The 24,881-nt window shown below is 36.5% G+C and overlaps 1 protein-coding gene across 1 annotated transcript in view; it reads right to left on the bottom strand.

Annotated features, from left to right (window-relative positions):
• The window catches only part of LOC107035705 (parathyroid hormone/parathyroid hormone-related peptide receptor), an 83,909-nt gene that overhangs the window by 14,468 nt on the left and 44,560 nt on the right, over positions 1 to 24,881 (bottom strand). The window contains exons 4-6 of the mRNA XM_015253256.1: positions 13,133 to 13,223; positions 8,129 to 8,235; positions 6,704 to 6,862 (exon numbers count right to left, since the gene is read on the bottom strand). Coding sequence (XP_015108742.1) covers positions 6,704 to 6,862; positions 8,129 to 8,235; positions 13,133 to 13,223 — 357 coding nt within the window. The remainder of the gene's footprint in view (positions 1 to 6,703; positions 6,863 to 8,128; positions 8,236 to 13,132; positions 13,224 to 24,881) is intronic.

Raw genomic sequence — 24,881 nt, 5'->3', positions numbered from 1 at the left:
CGATCGTTTGTTTGAAAAGGGGACGTTGAGCGAAATACTCGATTCATTTTGGAGATGGAGGGGGTATTTGGAGAATTATTTTTTCCGTAGAATTTCGACCGAAGGCATTGTTTGTGGACGTTTTGTCAGGCACCGATGGGAGCGGGTCATATCGGAAAAATGATATTGAATATTGAATGTTGAATTTCGTGATTATTTTCGCCCTAAATCCTATTCAGTGTCACTCTTCTGAGAATGACTATTATTTTCTCTCTAAATCGAATTCAATGTCAATCTTCTGAAAATTACTAGTCAATTGTCTATGAAATTGTAATTTTTTCCAACCAGTGTAGAATTATTCACCCAATTTCCCTACAAAAATTCCCGGATTTATTCCAATTCTATTCAGGAACTTGGAAGGCAAAAGAATGAACGAAAAATTAAAAAATTGAGAGAAATCATGTTTTGAAACCATTAATTTATCGTAATTATCGAATTGTGGACAAACAATTTTAAATCTTCATTGAATTCACGTTTGATGCAGGATGCATTGTTAGTTACCAATGGCAGCGGTTAATATCCAAAAAATATCCGAAATAATTTCCTCCAGATTCCCTCAGCTGAGGTCAAATGCAATGATTCTATTGGTCGAAGTCGGTTGAAATACTTAGGGGAAAAATAAGATGTTGAATCAGAAATTTCTCGATTATTTCCTCCCTAAATTGAATTGAATGTTATTCTTCAGAAGATTACAGGTCAATTGTCCATGAATTGCAATTTTTTCCTAATAGTGTAGAATTATTCACCCAATGTCCCTACAAAAATTCCCGGATTTATTCCAATTATATTTAGGAAATTGGAGGACAAAAGAATGAACGAAAAATATAAAAATTCGAAGAAATCATTTTTAAAATCCATTATATTATTGTAATTGTCAGATTGAATAATTCGGATTGTGAATAAACGGTTCTTGGACCGTATTGGGTTCACGTTTCGAATGGAATTCAATGCCATTCTTCTAAAAATTACACGTCTATTATCCATGGAATTGCAATTTTTTCCTAACAGTGTAGAATTATTCACCCAATTTCCCTATAAAACTTCCTGGATTTATTCCAATTCTATTTAGAAAATTCAAGTGTAAAAGAATGAACGGAAAATAGAAAAATTGAGAGAAATCATTGAAAACAAAACACGAAGTTATCGTAATTATCGGATTGTACATTTAGGATTATGAACAAACGGTTTTTAGACTCTCATTTGATTTATTCATGAACATTTAGATAGGCTTCACCCTCATCCCTCGAACCTTGTTTCATCCTGCGATTGAATTCTCATTAAACTTCGTTGATTCTCAATTCCGTAACGCTGGGCGTGAATTCCCAGGCGATAGTGAAAGAAGCTTCACTCAAATATTTAATTCCCCCGAGCAATCCCCTGTTTTCTTCTCCGGGTATCCCGTGAGTTTGACAAGTGCGATAGAATCTCCCAATTGGTGTATTTCTAACGGGGTATTTCAAATACGGCATTTCACTGTTCACATTTTCTTTAGCCAGTTCAGTGTAACTCTCCAATGGGAGTCGTTTATTCGATGCTGGTATTTATTCAATTTATTGTGGGACACTTTGAATTGGGAACAAATGAATTATTGGGGAGGGGAATAAATTCTAAAGAGTAGAACAGGGAAAGTAAATTGAAAACTGTTGGTGAATACATTGCTACTACCTACGGTACTAATATTCGTTGTAAATCAATAAGTTTACATATTCTTGGGGGATATTTCCCGAAAGTTTTGTTCCATGGGAATGAAAGGCATCAGTTTTGCAAATTAAAATTCCGAGCGTGCAGCGTGAGGGGTTTTATTGCAGAATTTGTTCCGATTCGTTGATATTCAGGAAAGCCTGAGGGAAATATTCGAAATTTACTAGATTTTAGAAAATATTTTTTCTAAAATTAAGTATAGTTTGGTTTAGAATTAATCCCAATTCCGATCATTAACTTTAAACGATTTTTTTCTAGAACTTGGAAAAAAGTTCTCGAAATGTGAAGGTTAGAAATTACTGTTTATAAAATTTAGAAACATTTTTCTGAAGCTAATCCACTTTTTTTCTCTGTGCAGAAAATCTCGACAAATCTTGCAATTTGTTACGCGGAGAAAAAAAATCCGGAAAAATTACATGACAAAATCTAAAAGTGGTAGAAAATACTCTTCCAGGAATTTTTACATAAAAAAACGGAAAAATCCGGAGTGAAAATAGTGAAAATATATTTCAGGGCAAATGTCATGGGATCCCCTGGCAGTAGTCGTGGACGATACTTTTCCTTAGTAATTCTCCCTTGCACGAGATTGGGGAAGGGCCAATTCCAATCCCCGAGCGATAAAAAGAGTACAGCAGGACGGAAAATAAATTTTCCTTCTTGAGTTCTGAAAAATTGATGGATCGAAACGTAATTTTTACGGGACTCCATAAAAATTCGGGCGGAGAACAATGGTTGCTGTGAATTAGTAGCGATGCATCGCAGTTTCGGCAAACAATGTAATTTTACGTGATTTCTATGGCAGTTTTTCTACAATTTCTTCTCCGTGCCATTCAATAAAAAGTACTTCAAGTGGAGGATATTTTACGATTAGTTCAATAAAAAAATGAGATGGGTGGAAGTTAAATTGACGGTTCTTTCTACAGGGAAATTTCGCGCACCTGTGCTATACGTTTTTTCTTTGGGTGTGAAATTTAAATTTCATTTCATTAAGGTATTGAATTTAATTCAAAAGAGCAGTGATAAGGCGTATGTATCAAGCCCTACTCTCAGAGTTCAGTGTTATCCAGGGTTCGCAACGTGGATGCAGCTGGTATCAATCCCCAAAACAGCCCACAATATGAAAATTCACGGATGGTATATGAATTTATTTATTGCACTTTACCAAGCGTAATGTGCGCTCGATGCGACTCGAATTCGATCATTTTTAACCCTCGATCACTCGCGCTCGATCGCCAGCCTTCATCCGCCGCATGATTAGCGCAGTGCCGCTGGGTTAAACCGAGCGCGCTGTTGCCACTTTGCCGCTTACTGCTATGCGCGCATTTTAAGTGTGGCAGTGAATGTAGCAACACTGGCGCTCGAGGCGTCAACAGGGACTCACTCGCACCGGCCGGCGCGGCGTCGCGTTTCTGTCCGTTCGACGTTTTTTTTTAACTAAACAAATTCCCCGTGAAAAAAACGGACAACGCCCACGCTTAAGACAAGGATTGAACTAGGAACTCTAATTTTTTCAGAATTTTTAAGCGCCGAGAAACACGTTCAAATATATCCGTTCAAAAAAAAAAAAACGGACGACGCCGCGCTCATTGAGCGAGTGAATGAAAAATTATAACACCAATTTCTAATTAAAGCTATAGTATTTCGGTTCTCAATTTTATTTGTCTGATCAAGATATACATTTGGAAATAAACAATTTTGAAAGCAAGCATTCGCATTTGCATGGGGCAATACGATGTATTGATCCCGTACGTGAGGGGTTAAAAATAAATATAAAAATAAAAATGATAATATTTGTGGCCGATTTGTAAACTAAAGCTAATTTTAATAAACATTCCTGAGAACTGGTACTTTTTCCGCTTATTGGGAAAGGAAACTCTTAAAATTACTGAAAATCTCACTGAAATCGAGAACTTTTGCTCTCCGGATTTCATTATCACAGAGTACTGAAATCCAAAGATTGTTAGTGGAAAACAGAAACTTTTTCTTCGCGATCCTTTTTCGGCGAAAATCAATTCTAAAATTGGATTATTCCATCCCCTAGATGAGAAAAGGTAAACACCCCAAAAGAAAGGGTAAAATACACTAAACAAGAGTTCATCTATACTTATCGTGTTTTGTGTGTCTGAGGAGTTAATACCCCGGAAAAGAATTCTTCCCATTTCTCCTAAAATCACAACCTCTCAAGATAAATGCATAATTAGATTCCCGGAATGTAAGTTTGTTTATCTTCCCCGCAAACTGAAAATCGATTTTTCAACAAGTCTTCCTGTTTCACCATCGCACAATATTGTTGGTCAGTGCAAGGGTTTTAGGTCTCGCGAAAAACATCCAACTGTTTATCACTTATTTAGGAAAGGATATGTTTCCACACCTGTCTCATTTTTCAAAACTGATTTATACCATGGAGGGCAATTTTTTTTTTAGATACACTGTTGACAAAAATTTTAATTTGATCAACGTTGACTAGTAATTTCCAAAAGAGTGACATTAAATTCAATTCAGGAGGAAAAAATCATAAAATTTTAGATTTCAATTGAAAGCCCGAGTTGTAGACCCGAGTTTGTAGCAGCGATGTCAGACAAGATATGAATGTTTTTTTGGGCTCAAACGAAAGAGCGGGTCGAGAAATGGCGTGCTAGGACCTCTAAAGATGGTTTTGACCAGGGGAGACTCCTAGACCCCACTGGACAATGTTGTCACAATTGCGCTTTTCAATTGAAAACAGACATCATCTTTAGAGACATTTGTCATCTTTAAAGACTTCTGCACGCCATTTTTCGAGCCGCTCTTTCATTTGAGCCAAAAAAAACATTCATATCTTATCTGACATCTCTGTTACAAACTCTGGTCATCAACTCTGGTTTTCAGTTGAAATTGGAATTGTTAATTTACACAATAATAGGATTGCATTGACGATTTTCTCTTGACTCGCAAAAATCTTCAAACAATTTTCTATCGATTGGTGATAAAATTTTTTGGAAATAATGAAATAGAGGGGATACGCCTTTTTTTTCAGAGGTGATTTCTCAAAACTTTATTTAAAAAAAAGTACTAACTAGCAAATGTTTTTTATTAGCTCGCAATTTTCTTCAAAACTACTTCNTTTTATTTAAACACCGCCTGCAAACGGGGAGATGAGGGTGGCTAAAATATATTCTGCAACCCTGTCTCCTCGTTGGCTACAAATTTCAACCCTCCGCATACATGCCTTCCCCTTCACCCGCTCGTAAAATCACGCGTTCTCGGTAGCATCGAGGAGGACTTCTCAGGACCGAAAAGAACTGAGGATTCGAATGGTCTCTGGAAAAGTACGTCGCAGAACTGATTAGGACTTACCAGGTCCATCTACGTCTGGAGAGATCTTGAAAGACCTGTGTACGTCCAATCAGAACCAAATCCTCGACTCGGGAGGGGAGCTGGTGCATGTACCGACCACCTGAGGGAAATGAGTCGTTTTTTCCAGCCTCGCACTCTACCAGGAGTCATGAACGATTAGAATGGGTTCTTCGAGGTGTTTACTCGAAGATGTGAAGAGGACAGCTTTTTTATTAACATTAAACATATTTAATTATGTAATTCAATTGCCATCGGCCAGTGAGCGATGAAATCGAACTTTGAGGGTAATACCGCCCGGCATGCGTCCAATACCGCCCACCTTGTTTTAATGACTTTTTTGAGCAATGAAGACCAACTGTTATAATTTTTCCTATTTTCATCCTTCATTTCCATTCTTTGGCTCCATTTTGAGAAAGATTTCTCGTGAATAATAATAAATTATCCTGAATTTACCCGATGTTGCAGTGGCCACCGACTACCCCAAGCAATCGAGCTGTCACTCGACCGTCCTCTAGCTGCAGAGTCTTGCAGTCCTATAGAAATCCTGAGTGGCATCACCCACAAACTCTGGCCCGAATTACCNAAATTATCCTGAATTTACACGATGTTGCAGTGGCCACCGACTACCCCAAGCAATCGAGCTGTCACTCGACCGTCCTCTAGCTGCAGAGTCTTGCAGCCCTATAGAACCCCTGGGCGGCATTACCCACTAACTCTGGGCGGAATGACCCACAAACGCGGAGGCTGATAAAATAGCCAATAATAACTGATGAAGATATTTTTCTGTTATCAAAGAGGTCGCAATGGATATGGAAATGTATAACGAACATACACTGATAGAACGGATTATTTATTATTAACGAATGGATTTTGATTGGAGGTTAGGGTCTATTCGGTCCCAACAAATGTTCATTCGTTAATAGTTAACGAATGTATATTTGAGGAGCCTTGTTTGACTTGACTTTCGCCATTCAAGTGAACCATTCGTTAATAGTTGACGAATCTCGTTTGGAATAAATGAATCATTTTATCAGTGTATATTTCGCACTCCATTCAATTATGCGTCCAACTGAAAATTTGAAAAAACTTAAATTCTGGGGTCGAAGTATTTTAAGAATTCGGAAGGAAATGATTAGGATTTTTTAACAATGTTTCCACTGTAGAAAATTGAAAAATTCTGTTGAAATTACTTGTGATTATCAAATATTTACATAATAAAAAAAGAAAAAAAATTGTTTTCTCAGTCAATCCTGGGAAATACGGGTGGGCGGTATTACCCGCTGGGCGGTACAGGCGCCAGCTACCCTAGGGTGAAAAAGTCCTAGAAACGGATTCCGCTCCAAGATTATTTGACTCGTTTGGTAACTTTTCTCCAACTTTTTTCAGTCACTGAACTGACATCAATCAACTATCCAACATTTAACGTCCTCCGCGTCTACTCATAACGACCGCGCTACTCTGTACCGCTCTAAACATTGCGTGGATGTATCACCGGAATGGGGAGGATCAAAACCCTGTTGTCAGAGTACACACCGAGAATCCGTTAGAAATGTGCATCAAGATGGAAATAAGCCGGAAGCATCTGCCAATTACCCTAATATGATTCCCAGCTTCAATGCATCTGTACCTTTATCAGAGTTGCATTGCGCTCCTGCACTTCCGCTATATCCATGAGCACAGTGACAAACTGGGTTGCGTAACACTGTGTATAGTTGCTCCACGTGCTATTCGTCTCTGGCTTCATGTACCATTGGCCGTCGGGCAAACACTGTCGCGATGCATTCGCCTGGAAAAATAAAAAAAAACGACATTCATTCTTTCGCTCCACCCGGATGATGACATTCACCACAATAAAAAGCACATTCTGCATGTAATGACATCGAAAATAGATGAGAGATACTGAATCATTAATGAGATTTTGTGTTTTTCAGAGAGGAAATACAAAACGGAAAATATCGTACACGAAAAAAAAAATTACTTCTCAACGGTACAAACCGGTACTTGGGGGAAGTTCACTTTTGAAAAGTTCGAAAAATACTCGTCCCAAGTAGGGGACGGTGGGGCAAAATGAAACACGGGGCAAAATAAAACAGCAAGAAAATCTTGTGATCTAAGGGAGATAGGACGATTTTCATGAAAACCTTTTTTGTAGAGAATTTTACAAGCTACAAAAAAGGTCCTCTTCAAAAATGTCCTATCTCCTTTAGATGACGAGATTTTTCCACTGTTTCATTTTGCCCCGTGTTTCATTTTGCCCCATGCTCCCCTATATTTTGTGTCCTTCGGTGAAGTACCGCATACTTTTCACAAATACCAAAGGTACTGGTGAAAAGTAATTTTTCAACTTCTCTCAAGTACTTTTAGGACAGAATTACAGTACTCCCAAGTGATTACTTTATTGAAAAAAGTGAATATTATTACCGGATATAATGGGCATTCTTACACATTTTTGTAAATAGAAATGTTCAGCAGAAGATATTTTGTAGGAAAAAATCAATAGATTGCGATTTTTATGGATGCTTTCGAGAATTATTGGTATGCTTGCCCACCTACAAAATTTCAATTTTGTTGAGATTTTTATGTTTTATGTTGTTATCAACATTTAAAAAGCTTCGAAAAATTATTTTCAATTTCTTTCCAATTTTATTACTCACAAAAAAGGGAATTATTTGGATTTTTGAATTTTTGACGGAATTCGGTTTTTAGAAGAGGTAGAAGAACATTTTTGGGTTCTTATACTCAACTTATGTTGAGTTTATTCGGTACTTTTGAAAAGAACCAGCCAGATACTCAGTACAAGTAATTTTTTTACTTGTCCCAAGTAACCAAATACTTGTGACAAGTACTGAGGTACTTCTCACCAGCACACAGGTACTTGACGCATGATACTTGAATCAAGTTATTTTGTAACTTCGAGGAAGTACTAAAATATTTTCCCCAGAAATCCCTTGGTACTGGGTACAAGTACTTTTTCTACTGATCAAAAGTGATTTTTTTGCGTGTAATTTTTATACAGAATTCAATTCAGATTTATGTTGACAGCGAACATCACCTGTAAATCGAATCCCGCGATGTACCTCGGACAGGATAGGACAGCCAGATCCCCTGGGGCTGTTGCTGGCCAACAGAGAATACCGTCCCAGGTCTCCGAGCACCAGCCTTTGAAAAATAACTCTTCAATATAGACATTCTAGGCGTCAGAAACTTAAGCTCTCGCCTAAGTCGCATCATTTTTCATTTCCCATTTCTCATTGTGAGGATGAAGGTGATCATGGCAAACGCTCGAGGGGCGGGGGGGTTGAGAGGGGGACGACTATTTTTCATTTGACGTGAACTTCACGGTATCATTGCAACGAGACATATGAGCCGGGAGGTGAAACTTAAAACGGTAGTTCAGAGGGTCCGGGAGTTTTAGTTGACTGGGCGATGTATTAATTGGGGCTGTTGAAAGTTTCGAGCGGTCGATTAATTTTTTTTTGTCATTATCAGAGTCGTAGGTGAACTTCGGGGATTCTTGCGCATTTCTTAATTGGAGATTTAATTGGTTTGGAGGGATATGTACATCTAGAGAAATGGGGTGTGAATGGAGTTCTTCAAATGACTCGTACACCCAGAAACATGTTTTTTTTTGTCAAATAAAAATCTTTATTTGACATTTTTTACTTATTTCAAGCAGTTTTTGTTGCAAATCAATAAACTTATTTACTTGTTTCATGATAAGGGATTTAATTATATTGAACAAACAATTTATTTATGTCAAATACAATTTTTATTAAGTTTGAAAAAACAATTTATTTATTTCAAATAAATAATTTTCTTTAGACTAGTCTTGGTCTAAGCTTGAATCAAGCTCGAACCAATGGTCAATTCTCACTTGGGATGGGGGAACCGCCATTTGGGAGGGGGGAGGAGTGAGAACCTTTCTACCAGTGTACACTGTTAAAAATTTTCCACTGAAATTTTCTGCAAAAGTTTTGAAAATAACAGGTACCTAACAAGTATCATTTCCACTAAAATTTCAAGCAATTTTGTAATCGAAAATTGATAATTTCATGGAAAAATCCGGTGGAACTATAATTTTCAGTTGAATTATTAAAATTCAGAGAAATCTCTCCTTGAATTCCAGCTTTTTTTGAATTTTCAGGGAATTCTTTTCAGAATTTTCTGAAAATTCACGGGAATTTGGCAGTGAATATTCATTATCACTTGAAAATTCATGTAAATTGCAGAATGTCTGCTTTCCTGCAGACATTCTATAATTCTAGAAAAAAACATACATTCTACAATAAAAATAAAGACTATTATTACATTTTACGGAAAAAAATTACTATCATTTCAAATAGTTGATTTTTCAGTTTTAAATTTATTGTATTTTATTACTAAAAATCAATTATTATTATTATTACAGAGATATGTATACACTAATGTAAACATATCCATTTTCAGAGAAATTCAAAACTTTATTGACTTTTTCCCCTTAAATCGAATTCAGTAATTTTTCCGCAAAAATCAGCCGAATTTTTTCAACAGTGTAGACTTGTTTTCAGATCTAAATCTCGAAAATTGCAGAATTTGTTAGGGTATCGGTACACATGCTGTTAGAAATTTTTTGAAGTTTCATGGAGGATATTACAATAAATCTCACAAGAGTGACATTGAATCGGATTTAGGGAAGAAATGTTTATGAAATTTCAAGTTTTAAGTATAATTCACGGACATTCCTAAGTTTCCAGTGGGAGTGAGATGGAAATTTCACAACTTGATTGAATTTCCAATGAAACATGAATATTCAGAAAAAAAATTACGTGAATTTTCAATTTTTCCCGGAATTTTCCTGATTTTTCTGAATTTTCACAGAATAATTGAAGTGAAAAATTGAGTAGTTTGTTGATTTGCAGATCATTTGAATAAAAAATCAATGGAATACTTGATTTTTTTAAGGACAAGATTTCCTGAAATTCCAGTGGAACTTGAACACGATAAAAATTTTTCGAAATTCGGCACGGAAAATTCAGACGAAAATTTTTAACAATGCACTTATTGTTTGCTAACAACATTGACAACAAAAGGACCCTTGAAAAGACATAATCGGATTTCCACCCATCACCGGGTTTCAAATTGAACCTATAAAATGATAAATTCATTAAATTCCAATCCATCCGAGGCCAGAAATATTTGAATTCAATCAAACTCAAACTAGCTCGTAAATTTTGATTGGATCTCTGAAAATTGCCTGGAGATACGAAATTAATTCGCCCCCTGATTTCCATTACACACATGAGTGACAGGACACGTTTGATGTTCCAGTTTGTCCGGCTTTAAACTCTTGTGATGCAACAACACCTAGTTGAATACGTTAAAACACCAGTGCCATTCCTCCACATGTCCACATGCAAAATGTTCCCAGTTTGCAAATCGCCAGGGCATAATGAGCCAGTCTGCAACTACGCGCATACTAGTTGGGGCGCGACTATCCTCGGTGTCTACTTCATTTACTTTATAACAGTGGAGTATTAATTCCTCCAGGGCGCGGCAATCAACTAAGGGATGATCAAAAGTTCTGGAATATTTCATTTTTTTGCTGGGCAACTTTTTTTGTTACATTTTCCGGCGCATTTGCACGAGGAAATACGACACACGGGTCCGGAGCTAATACTGAGAACAATGGAATTGAATTTATTTGGTTGTAGAGTTGCTTGTTGGAGTACAGTTGTTGGACACAAAATCTAGTGGCAATAACTCGGGTCAAGCTCTATTCATTCAACGGTGGAGAGGAGAAAAATTGAGAGGGAAAATGTCCATTCAAATACGCAGATGGGTATGATGACATTTTTTTACGTTCGGTTTATTGATATTTTCTCTGTGCGTGGATCTACAAATGAAATGCGTTATTGGAAGGGAATCCCTCTGAAATGTTTTTATTGCATTTCATTATTTTTTCTCTCGATATCACTCTGCGAAAAGACTGATTTCTAGAATTAGAAAAAAAGTTGCCACTGTTTTTTTTTTTGGACGATGTGAAAGCTTAGGAGAAACACGTTGGTGGATGCTGCAGAAAAAAGAGTAATTCTCACACAGTAAAAACGAATGTCTGAATTTCACACTCCCTTTGTAGACATTTTTCAGAGACTAAAAAACGTTTGAATAAAATGAAAATTTCTCTGAATTTCAGACGAATAGGTGCCTTAACATCTTACTTCATGTTTGAAATTCAGACAAATTTTCATTTATTCAGACATTTTCTAGTGTCTGAGAAATGTATACAAAAGGTGTGTGAAATTCAAAATTATTTCTATACGATTTCCATAGGTTTGATCCTATGCGACCCGCTGTCATATGTATAGAAACACTCGCATGGAGTTGCGACCTTTCTCTACATTTTTCTCTGGAACGTTTAGACATCTTTCATATGAAAACAAAAATTTATGTAAAAATTTGTGTATAGAAATAATTCGTATAGAAATATTCGAATATCATATACGGAAATCCTATAGAATTTCTCTACGCAATCCGCATAGAAAATTTCTATACGATTTTTTCATACACGATAAGTCTCAAAATAAAGCTTGTTTTTTATGTGTGAATAACCATTCCATCATAACCACATATTTCATCAAATATCATTCAGGTACACATTTGCGCACCAACCTACGTCGAACAGATGGCTCATCCCATGCCTTCCTTTAGTTAATTCCCCTTTGACAGGTTTATCAATATCCCCGGTCCTTTGTCAACTATCCTGCATAAATTTGACAAGGCCGATCACAACTCTGATTCGGAGAATTTACGAAAGGCTTGTTAGTGTTCATTCCCACCACATCAAACCAACCCCAAGTCATAGTAATCAGCACAATATTTCCAAGGAAAGCGAAGATAAATTACTATAGAAGACCCTCTTGACCTCAGATTTATGATTTAATATAGTGATTCGATGCATTTTTATGAATTATTAACGGGAAAATAGATAAAAGGTCGCTCACAAAATCTCGAATTGTTACTGTTGTTGTGAGTTGTGGATATACTGAGAAAAAGGAAGATTTTTAAGAAGTAGGGGAAGGTAGGGCAGAAAAAAATAATAAAATTTCAGGTTCCCCTGACAATTCAGTAAAATTTCAAAGTTTTAAGCAGCATAAAGACGAAAATTCTTCAATTTACTTGAATTTCCAATCAAATATGAATATTCAGTGCCAGATTACATTGAATTTTCAGTGAAATCTGAAATTTCATGATTTTTTCCCCTTAAATCGCAATCAGTGTCACCGTCCTGAAAATTTCAGGACATATTTACCGGACTTTTCGGGTTTTCTATTTATTTTCATCAAAAAATGGAACTGAAATCGACAATTCTCATTGATTTTTCCACGAAATTCTGAATTTTTAATGACGAAATTCCTTGAAATTTTAGGGGTAATTAAATTAGACAAAAATTTCCAAAAAATATAAAGGAAATTTTAGATTAAAATTTTTAACAGTGTATTGATCAAAACTCCCAAGCTTTCCAACGTTGCTGGTGTAGAATCCCAAAAGAATTCAAAAAATTTGTGTGACACAATGTTTGCAAATTGTATGGTGTAACTTTAGAAAAGTTGAAGAATGTATAACAGTGCAGAAATTCGAAAATTCTGAGACAATACAACTATACTGATACGGAAAACAAGATCAGAAGAACTCAAGGAGCATCACTGAATTCGATGAGTACATGTATTAACCTCGGAAGGAGCGGCAACTGGGGTGTATCTCCGCTCTAGGGACGATTCAGTGCAGTGGATTTTGCCGAGGAAATGTGATAGCACTTTGGGTTCTGTGATGCGAGAGAAAATGCGGCACTACCCACGTACGAAAAAACGAATGGGCCGAGCTTGGCCCAAGCCCGGTGGCCGGCCTGCCGAACTTCGGGACCCGTTCCTCAACCGGGACCGCGCCGGACTTGGTTGAAANGCAGTTTTGTGACAATCGTACGGTGTCTACCTTTGGAATATATTTTATCGCATGTTACACTCCCATTCGTGATGGCAAATTTATAGCTCTATTTTTGGGATTTTGTTTTCAATCTTACCTGGGCTTGGTATAGAACCATTGTGGCATTTCAGAGCGCCCAGCTCAAGCATTTGCTGCTGGATCGTTGGACTGTTGAAATCGATGTCATTCTGGAAAAAAAATCAGGCCATTAGTTTATTATGTGCTTCTTGAAGAAATTGGTAGACGAATACGAAGAAATAATGTCTTAAATTAAGACGCAGACGTCAATGAAGGTGTTTTTTCCCTTTTTTAAGGAATTTCTGGACAATACTTGAGTCAAAATGAATTTCAATAATTTATATATCGATCTCAAGGGTTTACCATTAAAGCGCGAAATCTAATGTTTGAGCATCATTTGAACGAAGTTGCAATTGCAGTTTATACGTGTCTCAACGACAGGGACGACGATCAGAAAATCAACGACGGCGATCTTCGCGGTAAATCGCAAAGTCTAGCGTTTGAGAAATATTTTAACAAAGTTGCGATTAAAGTTTATACATGTCTCAAGGAGAGGGACGACGGAGAACAAGACCAAAGCGTCCGTTTTCATCTGATGGCGATCTTCGCGTTAAATCGCGAACTCCAATGCTTGAGCATCATTTCAACGAAGTTGCAATTGCAGTTTATGCATGTCTCAAGGACAAGGACGATAGATCAGAAAATCAACGACGGCGATCTTCGCGGTAAATCGCAAAGTCTAGCGTTTGAGAAATATTTTAACAAAGTTGCGATTAAAGTTTATACATGTCTCAAGGAGAGGGACGACAGAGAAGAAGATCAAAGCGTGCGTTTTCATATGATGGCGATCTTCGCGTTAAATCGCGAAATGTAACGTTGAAGCAACATTTTAACAAAATTGTAATTGATGATTACACTTGTCTCAAGGAGGGGAAGGACGGAGAAGAAAATCAAAGCGTCCATTTTCACATGAACGCGATCTTCGCGTTAAATCGCGAACTCGAACGTTTGAGCAACATTTTAATAAAGCTGCAATTGAAGTTTATACATGTCGCAAGAGCGGAAACGCGAATCAGAAAATCAAACGGCTGATTTTCGTATGACGGCGACCTTCACGTTGAATCGCGAAATATAACGTTTGAGCAACAAGTTAACGAAGTTGTACCCTGATGAATCTCCCTATTGAGGAATTCCGTAATTAGTTTCATACACAAACCCTTAGACGTTGTTAGTAGAAATTGGCGAATCCTCTTAAAGGATTACAAATTTTCCCGAGAAAATAGTGGCCAATGAACAATAGCCCACTGAATGCGGTGACGGGAAAACAATGGGATGCTGGGAGCAATGAGGGAGATATTCCAACCATGGCCGCTCACATGCGTATGAAATTATTCGAGAGAAAATCGTAGTGCATCCGCTTGGAAATTCTAGTTATGCTTCGCCGATTGCTATGAAAAATTCCACAACTTTTCGACGTGTTATTGTCTGCGGAAAATTTAAATGAAATTGTGTGATGGGAAAGAACGGTAATAAACTGAGGACCACGTCTTCATCTTATAAAAACTTGTAACAATCTAAAAATATCTCTGGTAATTCTCTTCTAGCACATGAATTGTTAACGAGTAATTATCTTATAGATTTATATACATTTACACACGGCAAAATTCTCGATACTACATTATTTATTAGAAATGACCTTTCATTTAGTTATAAATCTCGATATTAACACTTATAGGATGCAGCACACTGAGAACAAATCGATATTTCTGCCAACCAAATTTGTTTCGGAGAAATCAATACCCAAAATTTGCATATAAAATCTCCCTACAGATTCTGGTCTGAAACATATTTGATCTGCAGAACTATATTTTTTCTCAGCGTAGACGCTCGTTATAGTCGCTCCCGTTATAGTCGCCCATCCCCTTGATCGCTTTTTCGCCAGAGTGAATACTTCCCCCACTCCCCATCATTCTCGACTCCACAATGTAAACACATCGATGGTTTATTAGATGCACTATTGTTCCGCCTTCCCAGGAGATCGTCGATGTAAAATACTCTGACAGTAAATTTTCGAAAAACTGGGCGCATGGTGGGTGTTGCATCGTTTTAACGATACTCCTGAGTTACAAAGGATTTTAATTAGGGGAGAGTGGGGCAAAATGAAACAACCAAAAACGACTATTTGACACAATTCAAGCAAAAAAACAATTTTGTTGTCAACCTTTGTTTATCAACTTTTTTTATCATTGGGGGGGACTGATGAGAGTAATAATTATCTATTCGTCTCATAAATCAATGAATTGTAATTCAATTGATTAGATTAGGCCGATTGCACTTTTCTTTTTTCATTCGATTGAAATTCAGTATCACATTTTTCTTTTTCCCCCTCTGGCTCTCCCCCTGGGCTTTGTTCTGGACTTTGGATTTTGTTGTTTCATGTTCTTTTCAATTAATCCATTGACACAATCTTCTCCCTTCAAAAGTTCTCAACAATTTTCCATTCTACTGAATGGAAAATTATTGTTCTCATCAGTACTCTCAGGAATAAAAAAATGGTAATAAGCAAAAGTTAATAAAAGTGAAAAGTTGAATTGCGTCAAATAGTCGTTTTTCAACTGGTTCATTTTGCCCCGCTGTTTTATTTTACCCCACTCTTTCCTAGGTTAATCTCAAGTTGGGTTGATTTGTTTGAAAAAAAGTGATACTTGAGCTACTTTGATTTGATTTTTTTACCCTTACTCTCTTTGATCCTTATTTTTCCGACTCATATTTTCTGACCCTTATTTTTCCTATAATTTTGTTCGTGCGTGACGAGGCGAGATAAGTCGAGTCGAGACGAGACGAGAAATGCTATTTTCCCGTCTCGCAATAGATTTAAAAAAATAGCATTTCTCGTCTCGTCTCGTCTCGCGGCATCACTAGTTACAATTTGTGAAAATTTATTTACAATAATTCAGTCGTCGTACTCTGGACATGTCAAGTCAAAATATTCGACTTGTATTTCCTTCCACTTTCCTCGTCAGAAACGCATCTATGAGTTATTATCTAGATTGAACACTCGACGCTGAATTGTTTGTTGGAACCCTCGTGAAGGGTGAAATTCTGGAGCTGCACTGGAATAATTTCATGCACTTCTCATCCCGAAGGGAATGTTCCTCTCTTTACATCGATAATCTGATTTACCGTTGGAAGCATTCGGGGTTCTGGAGTGTTTCTGGAGTTATGGTAGCATGCAAGTATCTCCAGTTTCCCCTTGAATTGTGCTTGACTTCAAACAATGGAATTCTATGTACAGAGAAAAGAATCCATAGTCTTGTATGCTGGAAATATTTCGCCGTGACGAGGAAAACTTTCGTCGTTAAGGATTCTGTTTACTGCCCATAAACGGAATACAAAATAACTAGTCCAGGCGATGCGCTCCAGCAAACGCGTTTGTTGGTGACTTTTCGTAAAAAGTCACCGATTTTGATAATTTTTTTATTTCAAATTGCTCAGAATCAAATAATAAAAAACTGTTGTTTAAAGAAAAGCTGGACTTTTGATTATTAATTTTTGAAAGTCACTGTAGATGCGTTTATCTCGGAAACTTTTGAGAAGTTATCGAGACATGCTGCAGGAAAAATGTGCGGAATTTCGTAATGAGTCAAATGTTTTTTTAGTTATTACTCTAAGTGAAATAGTTATCGAGATATCAATATTTGTTGGTCGGAGAACGCTGCAAAATCGGTGCATTTCTGCCTCATGCAGGAGCTGGTTAAAATTAAACAAATCGATGACTTCTTATAAAACGTCACCAACAAATAGGTTTTTAGAAGTGCATTGACTGGACTAACCCGGAGAAAAATTTGACGAAGAAATTGTGCGAGAATCGCTCTTAACCCTGGTCTGGTCACCGTACACAATCCTGCGACTTATTGGTCACCTCCGCGGGGATTCCCCGTCGCATAGTTTAGACTCCAGTATTGCCGGATTCACTCTACACTGCCCGGGCGCGTGCAGCGAGGTTTCGGCAACGTCGCATAACGATTATGTTGTTCCAAAAAATACTATAATTTTTTCGGCACTTCAATTGAAAAAGTCAATATTTTTTTAATTTTCCAATTAGCCAGTCAATGGCAATTGAAGAAGAACGATGCGCTCGAACGTTTTCCTCATATGGTTACCAACCTAGGATCAAATTTACTGGACATGCACGTTTGGACCGAGGGATACATCAAGGTATATAAATAATGCATTTATACCAAATGAAACTCTTTATTTGAAATTTTCCAATTCATATCAACATTTTTTTTTTTGGAAATGAATAAACTCGTATATTTATTCCAATTAAGATATTTCATTTATCCTAAATTAATAATTCATTCATTCCAAATGAATTCTTTGATACAATCAGATGAACGATTTTTTTGATCATTGAATTCTATAATTAACACATCTTCATTATTTAATTATAATTAATTATATTATTGTGGGGCTTAATCGTGAAAATCAAAATAATAAAATAATAATAAAATAATGTGTGAAATAATCATTCATAGCAAATGCTGTTCTCCTTTAACACGCGAAAATTACGTTCCGATCCATAAAATTTTCCGAACTCAAGAGGGGAAATTAATTTTTTTCTCCGGGTTTTTTCTGTTCTTCACCTAAAGATTCTCGAAAGGGTCCTTTCGCCTCGTTTGGTCACGTAATTTTTCCGGAAAAATTATGAGCAAGGGTTGATTTTCCCCCATCCTTCTTCCGTGAAAGATGAATATTATCAAACTTTTCATCCGAATAACTTTCTCCTACTAACTCGCGATTAACTTGTTCGAGAAAATGAATTTCTCCCTGCGCATTATTGAAGAATTCTTCATCTCCCGGGGTACAATTCCATTCCATCCAAGCTCACAAATATTTGAGGATTATGTCTGAGGATTCAAATCGGTTTATCATCTTCACTTCCCGTGGACTCTCCAATTTCATACGTCAATGCTCTGCGTCTTGACTCTGTGTTTTCCGTAAATGCATTTTCTACAAATCCTTTCCACTCAAATTCTCACTCATTCAACGTGACAGTTGGCTATTCCTGAGACTTTAGACATACCTCGGAGGTTCTTGAAAAGAATTATTCATAAATCCTTGAGATCTTTTCGTTGAGATCTTTCGATTTCTCCGTAGTTTCAATTACCTGATCTGAGAAAAAAGCTTTCAGATATTGCCTTCATTGATTTCTGAATTCTGTTATAAGAAAATTGTAATTGGATTGGCAGTGCAATGGTAATTTTCAGATATTGTGACTTGGTTTGATAGATATTATCACAAGGAATATTTTTATTTAAAAAAAATTCAATCAAGAGGCGCTATAAGCCAAGGCGTTCAAATGTAAACAAATATTGGAAATAATAATAAAAACACTCGGATGCATCCACTCTTCCTGTCCCACCAGCCCAGGTAGGAATTGACGATGGAAACAAGGCTCATCAAGCCCTGAACAAAGGCTCGCAAATTCTCAATCAGGGCTGGCGGCCAAGCTTGAATCAGCTCTCATTCAGCTCCAAAATGATAACCTGCATTGAGGCTTAATTTATAAGGCTCGAATAAAGCTCGATGCCAAGGGCTGATCCAAGCCTTGAATTTAAAAAATTTTAAGGCGCAATCGCGCTTCTTATTAATTATATAATTTTTTATAGGAATTTCTTTGAATGATTTGTGAACTCCATAAATACGACTGGAGTATCAGGACCGTTAGTAACGGTCGGTGATCCGATAAGTGTTAATTGTGATGATTGATTAATTAACAATGGATTAAAAAATTCCATTATCATTATTATTTTTATCAGTTACGAGACCAAACGCGCGCTGTAATTGTAACAATCATAATTGAAAATCTCAAAATTAAATTTGAAGGCGCAATCGCGCTTCTTTCTTATTAATTATATTATTTTTTATAGGAATTTCTTTGAATGATTTGTGAACTCCATAAATATGACTGAGATATTAGGACCGTTAGTAATGGTCGATGATCCGATAAGCGTTAATTGTGATGATTGATTAATTAACAATGGATTAAAAAATTCCATTATCATTATTATTTTTATCAGGTATGAGACCAAACGCGCGCTACAGCGCGCTGTAATTGTAACAATCATAATTGAAAATCTCAAAATTGAATTAATCATGAATTAAATTTGCCGCCTCAGACGACTGGAGCCAATGAGGAATAAGCGTGACAGCCTTGCGAGATATCGATAGTTATCGACTGTAAGTGTATGTTCTTTTTAGAATGGGATTTGCACTAAAGTCGAGATAATTTGATTTCGACGCATAGAATAATTTCTTACTCTTCGCAGTCATTTTACTGGCCTTCTTGAGAGTTTTACCATGGATTCGATTCTGTTGAAATATCGTAAAATTGACGGTGAAAAAAAATACATTTTCTTGTGCGCTGAAAGGAAAATCACGGAGTTCACTCATCTTATGAACTCCCCCGGTAAAATGCCGGTGGCGCACCAGATTTTATCCGTATCCTTTTTCTCCGTGTACCAACTTGATTTGAATTCTCAAATTCATTGCGAATTCTAAAATATATTTATCGCACTTTCCTTAATTTTCCTACATAATTATGACCTTTTCCTACATAATTAGGAGATTCAGCAGATGTGCAATTAAAACCCAAAATTATGATAATTTTAACACTATTTTCCTCACTAACCACCAAAACAGGAAATTAATCGTAACATCGTAGCTTCAACTCTCGAACCCTGCCACCGCGACCTACTCCATCCATCGTGACTTCTGATTTTTCTATTTCCGTTTTATCGACAAGGTCTCCCTGAAACTGTCTCAAGAGAGAATATTATATGCATCCTGGTTAAACACCCACCGGCATCGCGCATCCCCAGCTGTCTCCAACTCTACTTGTCCACAATGCGGAAACTTTTTGTTCGCATCAAAGATACTGCGGTTTTCCATCTATCTGCCTTCTCCATCTCGACATTTTCCCCCTGGAGTAATAACTCTAACTGTATCATAAAAGCGAATGGAAAAAACACGATGAAATGAAGAAAAAACCTCAGACCCACAACGACACAGCATTAAAAACAATTTACCCATCTCATTTACACCACGCTAATGAAATTCCACGTGTAAAATTAATTAGTTTCAGTATCCCTCTCGTCCAATTGGGGATGAAATAGAATAACACTCCACCCAAAACGCAATATTCCCAGGTGACGTTGATTCTTCGGATAATCATAATGAGAGATACACGGAGCATGTACGAGAAATACCACCTCTGTACACTCAATTTGTTGATGAAGCAAACATCAGGTGTCATGCACACGCCCCCACCAGCTTGGCACAGCTGAGGTGACAAGGTCATCGAAAAGAAAAAAATTCCCCGTAATTCAATGCCATCAATTAACCCCTAATGAAGCTGTTCCAATACCCGGAGTGATAACGATGATCAGGAAGTGCCGAGTGTTTTAATTCCTCCGGACAATTCTCCCATGTTTGCTGAGCAAATTGAAGCTAATGGACTTGATGAAATATTCCGGACTTATCCCTCGAGTTGGTTGAAAATTCTTATTTACTCAGTGAGCACGTTAACACAGATTGACGTTTTCCTATTACTGGTGTTTTCTGTTTATCGCTCGCGAGGTGAATATTCATCTTTATGGAGGTGAAATAATTTTCAGTGAGATTGCGCGAGGAGAGAAGTTGAAGGGTAATTCAGGAGCGAGGCGGTATGGAATTTTCACAACTTGATTTCACAACATGAATATTCGGATACAAAATGACATAAATTTTCAATTTTTCTCTGAAGTTTCCTAATTTTTCGGAATTTTCACAGAATCATTGAACTGAAAAATCGAATAATTTATTGATTTCCGGATCATTTGAACAGAAAATCAATAGAATATTTGATTTTTCAATGACAAGATATCCCGAAATTTCAGTTCGGACGAAAATTTTTAACAGTGTAATAGAAATGCAGTATTTGACGGTTTGCGAAGGACTGGGGGTAGAATTCAGTAGCGAAGTGGTAAAACGGTTTAAGTCGGCTTATCTCCCTGTTGAGTTTCTGAGGAATATTTTCGAATCTAAGGGAGACAGCGAAATTTTCGTAACTACATTTGTTATAGCACTCAATCGGCTTCACAAAAAAGGTTATAACAAAAATTTTACTATCTCCCTTAGATTCCGAGATATTGATTGAAAACTGGTCAATAGTCAAAATTAACTTATCTCCTTTTACCACTTCGCTACTGAATTATTTCTAGAATTTTCGATCATTTCCGTTGAGTCGCATGGCAGTCTTGAATGAACATTTTCTACTAAAATAAATTACGTTCTGGTATGTTTCCAATTGTCGAAAATTGTCGAAAATTTCTCTCAGGTTTTCCTGCATTTCAACGATCGAGATAAGTTTTGAAATTAAATTAAATTTTAATCTGCTAAACTTTGTTATTATGCAACAAAATTATCGAAACATTTGCCATAATTTTGGATCATTCGGTGTATTACGGTTGAAAATTCAATAGAATTACAAAATCTGAACAACAGGCAGATGAAAATTCCTCAATTTACTTTAATCTTCAATAAAAAAAATGAATATTCAATATTAAATTACTGCAAATTTCAGATTAATGAGAAATTTGGAAAGATGTTTTTCTGAATTTTTATGATTTTTATTGATTTTCACGACATAATTGAAGGGAACGTTAGTTTTCTTTGATTTTTTTAAAAATAAAATGTGAATTTTCGATGACAAAATTCTTTGTACTTTCAGTGGTATTATCACTTGGCAAAAATTTTCATGAAGTATACCAGACATTGGAGAAAAAAAATTTGTGAACATTGTCATTTGATTTAACCCTGGATGAGTTAAAAAATGAAATGTTAAACTTCATTTTGCTAAATCATTAATTTTGCCAAAACTCAACAACTGGTTGTTGCATATTTTTCTCTATGAAGAGGAGAACAGTGAGCAGATGCTCATCCTGAGATTTCCGTCATATCCTCCTTAATAAGATCATTTTTTCTTTTTCGTAAAGGACATTGTCTTCTTTTATCCACGTGACAGGTCATTTCGGCGATGAGTTCTGGGTTGTCAGTATCGGGATGGCCAATTGCCGGAAGAATCATTGGAATTGGGTTGGCGCAGTCCCCCCAATTTTCGTTTCACTTGTCTTTTGGCAGGAAGAGTAAAACGCGGATGTTAGGGGAATTGAATGCGGGAGCGGATGTTTTTCATCTCGGTAAGGAGTGGATGTACTGTTTTAGTCTTTTGAGGAAGGTCGTGGTACGTGAGGTACGTTGAAAATCGATGGATTGTCTTGATAAGACAGTGAAGAAGTGGGTCTGTACATATGGTTCAGGAGGACGGGAGCATTGACAATAGCCTCGTAACTGCAGTGCAGAATTGTTTATATTCGTCATTTTTCATGATTTCACGGGAAAACTCAAGTAGCCGAGAAGCAAAATTCCACTGCATATATATTTTTTTACTTCATATCACGACGGGCTATTCACAGGCGTAATCGTGGTGTCACTCGCTGATGTAATCAATTGTAATCCCAGTGAAATCAATGTAATCATTGTAATCACATGATTACCATATTTGTAATCAAGTTTTGGTAATCACGTGGTAATCATTTGTAATCACTGTAATCATTTGTAATCAGTGTAATCTTTCGTAGTTGCTCCTAGTGAGACCGTGAATTTTGTTTTTGAATTTTCGCGCGCGTCATTTCTACCAACGGTAAGTCTCAGATATCCCTGGATCAATTTTTCTTGGAATCCCAGATGTTTATGGTTCAGAACTTCGCATAGCCAATGCGTTTTGCACAGAGCATTTGTCCGTAGAAAATTGATTCAACAGAGTTAAAATTTCTTCTTATTCTGGAGAACCAACGACTGAATTATCTCTGAATTATCTGCTGGTAAGTTTCACTCTCCATCAATGGTAGATATTCAGTAAATTTATTTTGCTGACAGCACTTATAAATGCCCGAATTTTTAGATGGAGTGATGGAGACTGCATTCCTCTGTTCTAACCCCCGCTCCTCCTTCCTCATCTCTTTGCAGGTTCTAATAATTAATTATTCCGTCAATTCATATTTAATAAGAGGCCATTTTTTGTGATTTCAATGAGTACCGATGTTTGGTAATCACAGAATGTAATCGACGAAATCATTTGTAATCATGTAATCACAGTCTGTGCTCTTGGTAATCACGGTTATCACATAGGCAATGGTAATCAGTGTAATCAGTCCCGTAATCCTGGGTAATCGATTACATTTTGTAATCGCGGTATCACCCAATTTGCCTGTGAATAGCCCCTCGTCATATCATGGAAAAAATACGAAAGAAATAGTGAAGTTTCTCCATTTGCTCAGAAAAATTCACTGTTCATCAGGTAACTTTTCCGGACATAATCACATTTAGTCTGCTAATCAACTTAGTTTCAGACAAGAAATTGCATTGAAATTTTCTATGGAAATTATGCCCATCGAATTTGATTGCCTTAAACTAAATTTGATTGACAGGATTATAATCAATAATTATTTGCTCTCAGTGTTCATCATCCGAGAACGTAAACAGATACTCTGTTCCGAGGAATTTGAACGCAGCGTGTTATGTTTGGGAATTAATTTAATAATTTATTTCAATATTTAATAATATAGGAAATATATTGATCCCACGCAAGCCGTAAATATTCGCTGGTATTCATTGAATATTCGTTGAGCAGTGAGCTGCCGAGGCAGTTCGATTTATCGGATGAGCACGTCTTTGATATCCCTATAATACCCGAAAATGCGTATTCAGCTGAGAATTCATCACTCTCGGACCATTAAATTCTTCTGTTAAGAATTTCACTTCAGGCTCACCTCAAATGGCGAAAAGATACGTCAAAAAGTTCAGGCTCCTTAAGTTCTGCTCGTAAACGTTACTCCGGAATCAGTGGATTATCTGCCCGGCGTCGTGAGTAGTATTATTTTAAAGCGGCACTAGCCTTAGGAGATTATTTTTCAATTGAAGGATTTTTTTAAACTGAACAATTACCCGAAAGATCGATGAGAGTCAGAATCGTAATTTTTTTTGATCATTTAATTGCCGCTTTCGTTTTTCCTCCTCTCCTATCATTTTTTTTTACGGATTCGGGAAAATCACATATGTTGGCAGAAATATTCATACTGTTTTCCATGAATATTCAAATTCATTGGGAATCCAAAAATATATTTATCTGAATTTCCTTAATTTTCATTCATTTTCGTGGAATAATTTCTTAATGAACTTTTCCTATGTAATCGGAAAATTCAGCAGATATGCAGTTAAAACCCAAAATTATGAGAATTTTAACATTATTTTTTTCACTAATCAACAAAACAGGACATCAATTGTAACATCGTTGCTTCAACTCTCGAACAATGCCACCACCAATTTCTCTAAAAAAAATATAATTCTGCTAATCAAATTTGTTTCAGGCAAGAAGATTTATTAAAATTTTGTATGGAAATTATGCGCATAAAATTTGATTGCCTGAAATTAAATTTGATTCACAGAATGATGTTTTGGTCTCAGTGTTCATCATCCGAGAACGTAAATAGCGACGTATTTTTCATCATCATAATCATCATCATCATCGCAAATAGATCGTTTTTCTCATCTCCTATCATATGATTTTTTTTAGACTTTTCTCTTCGTGTCCGATCATTAAAGTCTGATACGGATTCGAGGAAATCACGTGTTGGCCGAAATGTTCATATTGTTTTAAAAGAATAAAAAATGCAGTTCATTAAAGTGTCAACCACTCTTCAGAGCGGTAACTTGTGAATAAATTT

This window comes from Diachasma alloeum, unplaced genomic scaffold (genome assembly GCF_001412515.2).
Source record: "Diachasma alloeum isolate Michigan unplaced genomic scaffold, Dall2.0 Dall_scaffold_00200, whole genome shotgun sequence".
Classification (NCBI taxonomy): domain Eukaryota; kingdom Metazoa; phylum Arthropoda; class Insecta; order Hymenoptera; family Braconidae; genus Diachasma; species Diachasma alloeum.
This window is presented reverse-complemented; position numbering and strand designations above follow the sequence as displayed.